Source organism: Pyxicephalus adspersus, chromosome 8 (assembly GCF_032062135.1).
Source record: "Pyxicephalus adspersus chromosome 8, UCB_Pads_2.0, whole genome shotgun sequence".
NCBI classification, from domain to species: Eukaryota; Metazoa; Chordata; class Amphibia; order Anura; family Pyxicephalidae; genus Pyxicephalus; species Pyxicephalus adspersus.
The window spans coordinates 6,275,611-6,288,841 of NC_092865.1; the positions used below are offsets into that span (position 1 = coordinate 6,275,611).

At 41.3% G+C, this 13,231-nt stretch overlaps 1 protein-coding gene across 1 annotated transcript in view; it reads right to left on the minus strand.

Moving 5' to 3' along the window:
• Positions 1 to 4,593: 4,593 nt before the first annotated feature.
• Positions 4,594 to 13,231, minus strand: part of DOCK7 (dedicator of cytokinesis 7) — a 123,257-nt gene continuing 114,619 nt past the window's right edge. Inside the window, 5 exon segments of the mRNA XM_072420705.1 lie at positions 4,594 to 7,402; positions 10,536 to 10,703; positions 11,067 to 11,173; positions 11,473 to 11,616; positions 12,664 to 12,900. Coding sequence (XP_072276806.1) covers positions 7,360 to 7,402; positions 10,536 to 10,703; positions 11,067 to 11,173; positions 11,473 to 11,616; positions 12,664 to 12,900 — 699 coding nt within the window. The 3' untranslated portion in view covers positions 4,594 to 7,359.

Below are 13,231 nucleotides of genomic sequence, written 5' to 3' on the forward strand. Positions count from 1 at the left end.
CCTTGATGTGTATTTTAAAGATATTTTGCATCTGAAGGGCTAATCTGCACCAATTAGATGAAATGTTAAACTATAAATTATATTTTGTAAAGGTATATTTGATACCAGCTTACTAGCTTGTTGCTGATTTGGACCACTTGCAAATGAACCGAACTGATAATTGGTTCTGTTGGAACCAGATAAAACACTGTTCTTTGAGTGGACTTTGTTAGCCCCCTCTTGGTATACATTTAGCAGCTGCTGCCTGCTGTGTAAATTATCAATGGGCTTGTGAATTTTGGGCTGGGTATAAAGTAGTCACTAACAATGTCTGACGACCACCAGCTATTGGGAATGCTAATAACCCCAAATTTATATTTGTAATGTAGTGGGATAAGCTAGGTGCAGAGGTTAAAGGAAATGGGTTACAAAGAGGGCTGGGTAAAATGAAGTTTATAGAGCCTTAGGGCTGAATAAGCGTGGTATTGTTTTGAAGATGGAATGGATGACCTCTCTTTGTTCTGTATTGGTGGCACTCTGCTGCCTCCCTGCTGGATCCTTCAGTGCACAATGCTTAGAAAGTAATAGCTGTACTTGTCAAATTTTGCTTCTTACAGATAGGAGTCTTTCTCATTGGGGTTGTTGACAGGGTTCTGCAGTCTACGCCTTGCCTGTCTTCTTTGGGTATGTTGCCAAATTTTAGGATGTGAATGTTCCCAGTGGCAACCATTGCTTTTGTTCCACAACCTCTACGCCTTTTGTGCCCACCTCCTTTTTCATGAATTTTAGCAGATGATACCAGAACAATCTTAACCAGCTTCACTGTATCTGCATTGCATGTCCAACCCACTGTCATATGATACAGAAACAACTCTGTTTTAAAAAAGCAGGAACAGTTGTAAGTTACCAGCCTGGTTCACCTCTGCTTTTGGGTCTCTCTCTTGTATCCAGTATTCCTATTTATTCCTGCCTCAACTTCTAAGCTCTGACTCTTTTCAGGTGCCCCTTACTATGGTTTAGTAGGAGTACCTTGCAGATGCTTATTCTGATATGATATATAAATAAAATCCTTCTTAGGATTGACCCTTTTGTTGTTTGGGACCACATTTTTATAATTTTATTTTTATTCAGTGAACAGTCAAGTAAACAACAAACAACATTGCGTCACACAATTAAGAAAAAAAAAATGCCAATTAAAGTAAACATACTGACAGGAGATGTATAAAAGGACTGATCACTGAGAAATTTTTAATAGTATAAATCAAAACAAGGAACGATGGAAGTGGAAGGAGGGGGTGATGGGGATGGCATTACACACCTGACTGGATAAGGACCAAATACAGTATTATGGAAGTCATAAAACAACAAATCTATCATCAGCTTCTATCAAAATATATCATCAGCCTCGCACCGTCCTGAAAGATAAGCCTGAGTGGTGGCATATTGCATCCGGTAAAACCATGTTTTGCGGAATTCATCGGATCCCCCGTCACGGGTAGAAATGAGGTCTTCCATCGTCATAATCTCATTAACCCTTCTAAACCAGTGACACGGAGTAGGTGGAGAAGACTGCTTTCATAATGTAGGAATGCAAGCTTTAGCAGCATTCAAAAAAAGGTGTTTGAGCAGAGAGTTGTGATAGTTCTTCTTTGACCAGTCATTTAAACGTAGAAGTGCCAGCGCGGGACTGTTGCGTATATTCACCTCTGTTAATTCCACAATAACAGCTGCCACCTGTGTCCAAAAAGGAGCCAACACCGAGCATTCCCAAAATATGTGGAGCAAGATACCAGCTTCCAACTCCACAACGCCAGCAACCATCATCTACCCCTGGGTACATTTTAGCTTGTACTGTCTGCACTCTGTACCAATGTGTGAATAATTTAATATTCAATTCCTGATACGTGTTGCTGAGTGCAGCCTTATGGCCCACGTACAGAAGGCGTTCCCGAAGTTCAGGGGAAAATGTTGTATTAAGGTCACATTCCCACTTAGTAAGGAATGAAGGATGAAAGGGTGAGATCTGGCAGAAGCAGTTTATAAGCACAAGAAAGAGTTCCCCGAATGGGGCCTGTGGCCAGGCACACCAACTCCACTTGTGACAGAGGGGCGTACAAATTTAACTGGCAAGGGGAGAGAATGGATGCAGTTGTAAACTACGCCACACGTCTAATTATGGAAGATCGTGTTCAGCTAAAAGGTCAAACATTAACCCACTCTGCACCCAAAAATATGAGGCCCTGAAGATCCCAAGCTCCCTCCAGGAGCGAAACTTGGGCTCAGATAGACCATGTTGAAACCCTGGGTGCCCCAAAATAGGGGATAGCGGTGAGGGGTAGGTAATAACTCCACACAAAGTTATCCCTATCAAAGGGAGTTTAAGGAAAGAGAGGGGCACGTCTGGTGGAGACCATAGGGCCCCTGGTAATGGCCTTCACTTATGGTCGCCATTTCTGCACCAATCAATCTCCCCATGTGAACCCCTTGCTGGTACAATAGAGTATCAGGAAAGGAGATGCCACCACTTAATTTAGGTAACCTGAGAATCTGTCACCTAATGCGTGGGGTCCCCCCCCAGACAAAGCGGAGGAACTCCTGCCTAAATTTGTACAGCACTTGTTGCGGGACATGAACCGGGAGAGTTTGGAGTAAATATAGCAGACGCGGCAAAATGTTCATCTTCAGTAGATTACATCTACCAATCCCAGAGAATGTGTATTGTTTCCAACGCTGTAAATCTCACTGTATTCAACAACGGCAAAAAATTTAGATTGACAACCGATGACAAATCTCTGGGGATCTTGGTCCCCAAATATGATATAGCAAACTTTGCCCATTTAAAGGGGACATTTGGTGCCAGAGCCCCCACCATCCCATCAGACAGGGAAATGGACAGAGCTTCTGATTTCTGTAAATTATTTTAATAATTAGAAAAAGCTGAATATTTACTAATCTCGGCCAACAAATTAGGCAGGGAAGACCTAGGTGAGGAAACAAAAAACAGGAGATCAGCTGCGTATGAAGCTACTTTATGGACCTGCTTTTTCACACGGATGACGTGAATCTTTGGATTTCCCGATATGCCTCAAGAAGGGTTCTAAATATAAAATGAATAGAAGGGGGATAGGAGAAACCCTGGCGTGTGCCATTCCTAATGGAAAGGCCTAGAGAGTAAATGATTCACTTTGACCTGAGCCGTCAGAGCAGAGTATAACGACTTGGGGCCACTTTTGACTGATGTCAAGCAAAGGCTGCATGGATTAGTGTTTTATCTCATAAAGGTGGACAATATACTACAGAGATATTACTGGGCTCCCTAATGAAATTAAAATCCAACTCATGACAAACATTTAAACAAATAATGCAATGCCCCAGCAGGTGCAGTGCTGGCTGCCATTATTTGCACTATTGCCTGGTTCTGTCCCTCACAGTAAAACAATTAGTCTGCTGGGTTCTAGGATGCCCAGGGTCATTCATAGAGACCCTGTAAGTGATCTGGAGGGAGTTCAACCCAGAGTTTTCTTTAAGCCGGGTGGTGGCGCCCCTGTATTGTGTCCCAACTCAGTAACCAACCAAAAACAGCCGGGTGGATACCAAAAAATGCTGTGCGGTGTGCCCAGCTAAAAGGGGGCTGGGGAGAACACGGATGCGGAGCTGCTCACCTCGCCATTCTTAACACTACTGAGGACCTCGGATAATCGTGTGCTTAGCCTGAAGCTTTCTAGAAGTAACTGTACAATCATGCATAATATACTAACAGCGACAGGGGTGCCAAGACTGGAGAAGTAAAGCTCTACCTAAACAATATGGAAGAGATCACCAGGGTCTAAAGGTTATTAAATTAAATAGGAGGTAACCTAGCATAGCCCCATTAAAAATTCAAAATCTTTAATGAAAAACTGAGAAATACTTTGAACTGTGCTTGCCTGAAAGCTGAATGGGCTTCCACAGTGCTTTACAGTCTTCTGCACCGCACAAAGAAGTTGAAGCCAAAGAAACCGCCTTCCTCTCACAATTATGTCACTGCTTTTTACATATTTCGGTGAGGGAGGGATTACCGATTAAGACAAAGCTTTTTGTAAAAAAAAAAAGGCAAAATTTGTATGAATTCTTTTATATCTACGGAGGTCACCTAAAATCAAAGGGGTGAGGATAAAGTTGCCAAAAATAAAAAAATATTTTAGGTTTAAAACATTTGTAATGTTTCAGGGCTGCACAGGGTCAAAGTGATGGATGCAGAGGTCACCATGTTGCCTCGAGGAAGGGATCCTGCACGAGGTCCCCTTGTTGCTTTGAGGAAGGGACCCTATACGAGTTCACCATATTGCCTCCAGGAAAGGACCCTGCACAAGGTCACCATATTGCCTCCAGGAAAGGACCCTGCACAAGGTCACTTAGTTGCCTTGAGGAAGAGACCCTGTATGGCAAACGTTGGCTTTTTGGCATAGCATGACACTGCTCATACAATAATCCTTTAATTTGGAGTGCTAGTGACTACATCTTCTGAATTCTACACCCTTTTATGCCCAATTGTCACTTCAAGCACCCTTCCTCCACTACAAGATCTGTTCCCGGTACGGATTGCAGTTAAAAAAGAAATGACCATCAAAAACATTTCATGGGTAAAAATATTTCATTGTTTAATGAGTCCAAATAATACAATACAAAATATACAGTGAATGGCGTTTGAAAACAGCCTGAATACCAATAAATAATGACAATCGATTAACCCATCATTGATCGTGAAATCTGTGAATACGATTGGGATTTCCATGCACGATGCAAGATCGAGCAGTTTGGAATTATTCATGGTAAAGTGATAATAGAAATAGCAATGCTTGCAGTACATAAAAAAAATCGTCGATGCAGTACGACAGACGGCCAATACTGGCAGTCGTTTTAGTGTCTGAACGTCTGAAACGAAAGATCTGCATAGTTCTCATGCTAATCGGGATAATGTATTCAGACGCAGAATGTACCGGATAAGAAAATAGAAAGGAATCTTCAGAAAGAAGACAATCGTCCTTAAAAGTCCAACTACACTAATGGCACCAAACACTTTCTACAGCTACAGGTTCAACGAGGGGGCCGACAAGTCTGGTTTGGCCACTGAAATTAGATAACAGACAGTTCAGCCCCCTCTAATACCTAACGCTAGTCCTTTAAATGGTCCTCGATTATTAAACAGGCTTATTCAATAAAATAATGGAACTGCTGAAATCCAGGCAGATATAAAAGACGCACATCAACACAGCTGCAAGAAGTGTTACGTACCTGAATGCTAACTTAGCATCACATTCTTGCAATCCCATGTACAGGACAGGGAGCTAATCAGGTGTGCTGCATGCAGAAGAAATATATGTGATTGCAGGGTGAGCAGAAGGATGACCTCTTAGGTCTGTTGCTGCTCAGTAGATCAGGCTGGGGGTGGGAGAGAGGACACTATATAATCTTGTGTCATTCACCTGATTGTGCTGTTTTTGGCAAAGCTGTGTAAATTATCACCGGGTAGACAGAAATATGAATCCTGCAGCACTTTCCTATATCTCATTGGTGTATTTAACTTCCTGGAGTTCAGCTTTAGGTATATGTGAAACCAATTAAAAGTCTTTATTATTTTGAAATATGCAGCTTTTATTATAGGGCAGTGTTTCTCAGCTAGAGACCCCTAACGTTCCTCCGGAGGTTGCTGGGGGTTCATTGAACAATGAGCAGTCTCAGTTGAGACTAAGTGACACCAATTATATATTTGGCTATCTGTGAGGATGACATTCTTCCCACTGGCCAGCAATGTAAGAGGGATTCTTCCCACTGATCACCACACTAATATACTGTGATCTGGGGATATAGTAATTATAGAAGAGGTTCCCTAATACGTGAAAGTTATTTCAAGGGTCCCTCTAAAAGTTTGGACACACTGTTATTGGAGGATATTGCTCTGTCCCTGCCCCCTATTTGTTCTCCTGCTCTCTCCACAGAGAATACAAGAGGCTAAGCCAACACACTTTGCCCACCCATAGACCTCAGCCTTGCAGAATGCAGCAATACACATGCACTGGCTGCAACAAGCTTGCAAAGAATAATAAAAAAGTAAAAAAATAACATTGCACTAAAAAAATGCCGTTGGCTATGATGCACCTGAATTCTCATTGGCTGCTGCAGGTTTCCGTACACTGCATATCATCCTATTTATTGTATAAGCCTGTTATTTCTTACTATAGTGACAATGTACAGAATAAATCAGTACTCTGCCCTCCTTGATAAATAACGCAGATGAGTGATAGAGCCAACATCTGCTGGCTGGATCAGAGAATGGAGAGGACTCCTCTGGTCACCTAAACATCATATATTTGTGCTTTCCTACTGCATATCAGTTCCTGATTGGCTGTATTCCTAAATCTATTCATGCTGAATGGAATGAAGAGAAGAATAAGCTGCTAAAATCTACGATGAATTGTGGTCGTTCGTTTGCAAAGCAATCTTCTGACGTTGGCTCTGCTTATAGGAAACATTCACTGTGCTTCATATATTGCATCAGCACCCTGCAGGCTGCAAGTGGTAGTGACTGACAATGGTTTATCAGTTCGTAAAGTTACAACCTCAGAAGCTTTTATAAGTAAACTGTGGTACCTACAGAAACCTTCCCCATAAACATACAGTGTGCAGTCATCTTACAGCATCCCCGCCATTATTTCCAGGGGAAAAATGGCCCCTGAATGAATTGCTATTTCAATACGCAGATTAGTGTGCTTGTTCTACAAAAGCAAAGGAAGAGGCAACCTCAACATGTGCGGTCGCCTATTGAAATCGTGTGACTTGGTATATTAAGCTTTCATTTTTATCTATAGGTCTGTTGTCTTTTTTTTAAATAAGACCATGCAAGTGGTTCAAGTAGCGACCGGCCCCCCAGTCCCTCTCCCAACGGGGTCCCATGTTGGGACTTGTAGTACCAGAATGCTTCCTAAAGGGCCTCATGTACTGCAGTACACAATTGTTGTGGTTCATTATTATATTAAAATAAAACACGTTCACCACACAATCAATTGAGTGGGAATGCTAAAATAGAACAGTACCTTAAAAAAAATTAAAAACGTTTAGAATATAAATTAATATGTAAATACAAGTTATTGTGTATTGCATAAATAGAGATAAAATTGTTTCTTGTACCACAGGAAAGAAAAAAATGAAATGTAACACAAAGGAAAGATCGCCGCAGCGGACCGGCCAGTAACAGTCTGTCATTAAAAAAGCCTTTTGGGTCGCCGGCAAAGCTGGGGATAGCGGCGTCTCATCTTTCCAGAAAAGCGCGTGGATTCCTCGGTGTCGGCGGACGCCCGGATCATGTTCCTATTTTATTGGTACCGAATCTCTGTCAGCTTCTTACAGGTCAATTTTCCGTAAGCTCATCCTGCTGAATGAATCTCTATGGAGAGAGAAGAATAAGAAGACATCATACATGCAATATACAGTTAGGTCTATAAATATTTGTACAGAGACAACTTTTTTCTAATTTTGGTTCTGTACATTACCACAAATATTTTTAAATGAAACAACTCAGATGATGTTGAACTGCAGACTTTCAGCTTTAATTCAGTGTGTTGAACAAAAAGATTGCATAAAAATGTGAGGAACTAAAGCCTTTTCTTTAACACATTCACTTCATTTCAGGGGCTCAAAAGTAATTGGACAATTGACTCAAAGGCTATTTCATGGGCTGGTGTGGGCAATTCCTTCGTTATGTCATTATCAATTAAGCAGATAAAAGGCCCGGAGTTGATTTGGGGGGGGTGCTTGTATGTGGAAGATTTTGCTGTGAACAGACAAAATGCGGAGCTCTCCATGCAGGTACATCATGAGAAAGAACAAAGCACTGGTGAACTCAGCAACGCCAAAAGACCTGGACGTCCATGGAAGACAACAGTGGTGGATGATGGCAGAATCATTTCCATGGTGAAGAGAAACCCCTCCACAACAGCCAACCAAGTGAACAACACTCTCCAGGAAGTAGGCGTATCGATATCCAAGTCTACCATAAAGAGAAGACTGCATGAAAGTAAATACAGAGGGTGCACTGCAAGGTGCAAGACACTCATAAGCCTCAAGAATAGAAAGGTTAGATTGGACTTTGCTCAAATCATCTAAAAAAGCCAGCACAGTTCTGGAAAAACATTCTTTGGACAGATGAAACCAAGATCAACCTTTACCAGAATGATGGCAAGAAAAAAGTATGGAGAAGGTGTGGAACAGCTCATGATCCAAAGCATAGCACATGATCTGTAAAACATGGCGGAGGCAGTGTGATGGATTGGGCGTGCATGGCTGCCATGGCACTGGGACACTAGTGTTTATCCATGATGTGACACAGGACAGAAGCAGCCGAATGATTTCTTAGGTGTTCAGAGACATACTGTCTGCTCAAATCCAGCTAAATGCAGTCACATTGATTGGGAGGCATTTCATAATACAGATGGACAATGAACCAGAGCATACAGCCAAAGCAACCCAGCAATTCTTGAACGGCCAAGTCATTCACCTGATCTGAACACAATTGAGCATGCATTTCACTTGTTGAAGACTAAACTTCGGACAGAAAGGCCCACAAGCACACAGCAACTGAAAGCCGCTGCAGTAAAGGTCTGGCAGAGAATTAAAAAGGAGGAAACCCGGCATCTGGTGATGTCCATGAGTTCAAGTCTACAGGCTGTCATTGCCAGCAAAGGGTTTTCAACCAAGTATCAGAAATAAACATTTTATTTTCAGCTTTTTAATTTGTCCAATTACTTTTGAGCCTCTGAAATGAAGTGAATGTGTTAAAATAAGGCCTTAGATCCTCACATTTTTATTCAATCTTTTTGTTCAACCCACTGAATTAAAGCTGAAAGTTCAACTGCATCTGAGTTGTTTCACTTAAAATTAATTGTGGTAATGTACAGAACCAAATTTAGAAAAAAGTTGTCTTTGTCCAAATATTTATGGACTCAAATGTAGGTCGGACAATGAGAAGACAGACAGTGACCTGCAGCAGCCGGATCTTCTTTTTCATTGGTTAAAAGTTGTCAGAACAATGTAATATAATTGGTTCAAGATTGAAAAGAGATATATCAATGGTTAGATGCCCCCAAAAACCACAGCTCAGTATCTAACTGATGCTGGACAGGTAAAGCTGAACTCCGAAGTCCAGAAGGAGAGTAGGGGTGGCTTGCAGCTCAAACATCCCCCTAAGGTTTGCATCTGCTGGGAATGCAACATCCATCTGGCAGGAATTAGCTCTTACAAGGAAAGGCACTGAAGCACCCTTGTAGCCGCTGTGGTCAGTGATTAGCTGGGTGATTTGGGTCATGAAACCAGACACCTTTGGGTCAGAGGGTCCTCCCTGGAAGTAACAACAATATGGGATCTAATGGAGACAGGTCGGAGCTGAGACAGCTTAGTTCGCCATTTGGTCTACATGGCGTGTGAGTAAGGGGTAGAGCACTTTTCAACTATATAGGTATTTTTTGTATATGACCATTCATATACATAAAACTTCCTGGCTCAGCTGTTTGGTGACTTGTTTTCCCTAATCTGATCTGAGGCCCAATTTGAAGGAACACCCATGGCATGCTCGAAACCGGGGGATAGAGAATGGGAAACTCTCTAGATCTCCTGACGAAGAGGACATAGTTTCTGCAAAACGCGTAGAGACACTGTTCCTCTAGAGATTCGGTGTGTATTGTTGTTTTTAATTGTTTTTATTGTTCATAATAAAAACAATCTTTTATCTTAAAACCCTGTTAATAAGTGTTTTGTTGAACATGTTTGGCTACCTAAAAAATCCCATATGTGAATTGTTTTGTTTCATAGAAAAAACCTGGTCACACAGTTTTAGAATTTGGAACTAGTCCCGTGGTGACAGTGTGCTTTGAATAGGGGTTGTTACCACACGGCTGAAAGTAATTGAGGATATTTTGTGGTGGATGAGTGTGGCTGGACCTGCTACCTTGCTGCAGCTATGTACATGGGGATAGGGGAAGAACTGCCACATCTCTGGCTCCCCTTCCAGGTGAGGAAACCCCATGAATATTGACCTTAGAGAGGTGTCCTGTGCTAGATCAGGCATACGGTGGTGGGAGGGGATATTCTGGGCCTAAACCCCTGATGAAGAGGTAATTTTTCTGCAAAACGCGTAGTCAATTTTATTCTGGGTGATGATGTCCTTTAGGATTTATGAAAATTAAATGGTTTACAAGTTGATTCCATAATGTAAATAATGGGATTATAAACAATCCTGTGATAAGGACCTTGTGGATGTTTTATTGTGTACCATTTACCAATATCTTTGAAAAAGTGGGTATTTATGTAAATAAAGTATAAATATTTATATCAGTGTGGATATTCTTCCTGTAAAGTCCCATGTGATAATTTTCACTATATGTAAACTATGCTTTATGGGGATATGGAATGTTGACTATATATTGGGAATTGAGCATGTTTAATAACTACTAGCTATAGGTGAGCCACTTTTTTTTTGAGTGATTCAGGATGATACACAATCTCACAATGATAACCATCTGTACCTGTGGCAGGTGGCTGGAGCCACATTTTTATATAGCTGAGGGATCTTCCTGTTGATAAGTGGCTGCAGCGCCTCCTTCAGGCGATGGTAGTTACGTTCTAGTTCCCTCTGATATTCTTTCTGATCAGGACCGATCAGGCTCTTGTTTTTCCTCAGGGCATCCTCACACCTGGCAAAGATAAAGCAATCATCACCATTACAAGGACAACTCTATCAAAGCACAATGATGAAGTGTTGGGTGGTCCCAGTTGGATGAATATCCTGTTGTTCTTTATAGAAATACAAGAAAAATGCAAAGGGGTGCACCCCTATGGTTGTGGTGGCTTCATTTGAACTTTCTGGATTACTACTACATCCCCAAAACATGCTGGTAGGTAACAGTCTTTTCTCCTTAATTGGCCTACTCTGTACTGGCCATGACTATAGTAGGGACATTAGACTTCTAGTTCCTCTGTGGGACATTAGGTGGAGTCTTGAAATTGTGGCATAGGGTATCAGCAACATATAAACACTTAATACATAAAAAACATACCTTTTAGTAAAATCTTTGAAGCAAAGTCTAAGTTTATTATGGTGCCGGAAAAGCTTTGGGTCATTTGGAATCTCCGAAAGAAACACCTGAGCGACCTCCAACGGACCCTGCAAAAGAGGAGTCAAAAGAAGAGTAGAGTTGTAAGAGTTTCCTTTTGAAAATGTAATTTTTTTTGCTGTCTTGCTGTCCTTTTGTCTCATCAGTGACCCAAAAAAGAATAAGGAACCTTTTACTTTTTCCCCAATTTTCCAGATCCTGATGCCTGTTGTGGGTCAGCGACTCAACATAGTTCTCAAATATTTATTTTAAAGTAAAATTTGATTTAAGTAAAGCTGCAGTGACTACTGGGTTATTTTAGTATTTACTGGAAAAGAAGTGACTGCAGTATTAGGAAAATTAAACTCACCTGATTTACTGTGGTCCCTACTGAACCCTGAAGGACCATCTGCAGCATTTTGGGGTCGGCTGGATCTTGGTGGGTGGCAAATGCCAGCTCCTGAGTCTTTTTCTGCATGTCTTCTATCGCCACTTCAATGGGAGTGAGGATAATCTACACCATGCAAAGGAAACAAACAGAGAATAGTTATTGATCGAGAAGACCCTGTGTAGTGTACAGTGCCGAGTAAGTCACTTTTACTGTCTAAAAGAAAGGAAGGTGCTCGTGATAAACTGCATTCTACAGACTAAATATTAATCTCCATATAGATAACACTGAATGAGCTGTGCAAACATGAATATGTATTCATTTGTTTTGTTGTTCTGACAGCTTGGCAACTTCTAGTCTCACACCATGCCATATTTAGGGGTGCTTTTGGAAAAACGGTCTGTAAGAGTAATTATTTATTAGTTACAAAAGGGGGGTCCATTTGTAAAATGTAGGTTGTGTTTGCAGTCTTCTGTTACAGAACATGTTAACGATGAAAGGGGCTGGTGGAAGCCCTTGAATTGTGCCCAACTCATCAGTAACCACCCAAAAACAGCTTTGTGGTTGGTGGAAAGTGCTGGGTGGTGGGCCCATCTAAAAGGGGCTGGGGGGAAAAGTAAACGAATAGGTACTGCACCATGCATCTTGTTTATGAGCCTCAAATACAGAACACAATGTGAAATACCATTATGATGTATGCAAATATCCAAACTGCATTAAAAATGGGCCCCTTGGTGTCAGTGCTGACCATGTCTATATGTCAGCATGATTGCTCAAAAGTCCCCCAAAACAAAAAAAGACACTTACCTTCAATCCCACAGAGCAGACGATCGGTCCAGAGGTGTCTTCCATCGGGTTTACGTCACCCGATGGAAGTGTGAGATTGGATGACGTTGTTTGGAAAAAAAACTTGCCGATCATGAGTTAGATCAGCCTTTTTTTCTCTGTTCACGAAAAGGCTCCTTCTGCGCATGCTGGAGCATTTCACCCAAGAGCCTCCCGGGATGCATTATGTAGATATCCCGGGAGGCTTTGCCCTCCCATTCATTCTTGATCGCCTAGGTTTTATACCTTACACAAAAGGGTAGTCTACCCTTTTATGTAAAGTGAAATTTCTGAGTTTAGGTACGCTTTCATTGCACACAGGGATTAAACACAGACATGTCGGCTCACCTCCTCCTTATGGATGACATTGATACGAGTTTTGATGTAAGGGAAAGCGTGTGATGTGGTCAGAATTGTTTTTCTCTTGAATTGTTCATGTAATTCACCGTGTGCCCGTCCATCCAGCGTGAATGGGGTGCAGTACATGAATCTTCGTAAATTATAGTTCTTATCAAAATACGTAATTCTGTCTTTCATCTCTTAAGTGTCAAAGTACGGCTCCACGTAAGTTTTCTGTTCGAAAGCCTAATAAAAAAAAAAAAAAAAAAAGAAAACAATGGGAAATGTCAGTTCACTAAGAAGCAATTATTTTATGGTCATTTAAAACATTCTTTTCATGAACCCAAATATACAGGTGCAGAATATTTCAGTATTTAAATATTTGTTTATCTTTTAAAAACTTTTATTTCTTTTTCCTGAGTTTTTTTTATGTGCCCAAAAATGGCTCTATGTTCTGCTGACCCTCAGTAAGCACTTAACACATTTAACCCCCTAACCGCTAAGCCCGTAATTTCTCGCACTAAATATTTTTGCTGTTTTGGTTAAGCCCGTATTTTTTCGCCTACACTAAAATCCC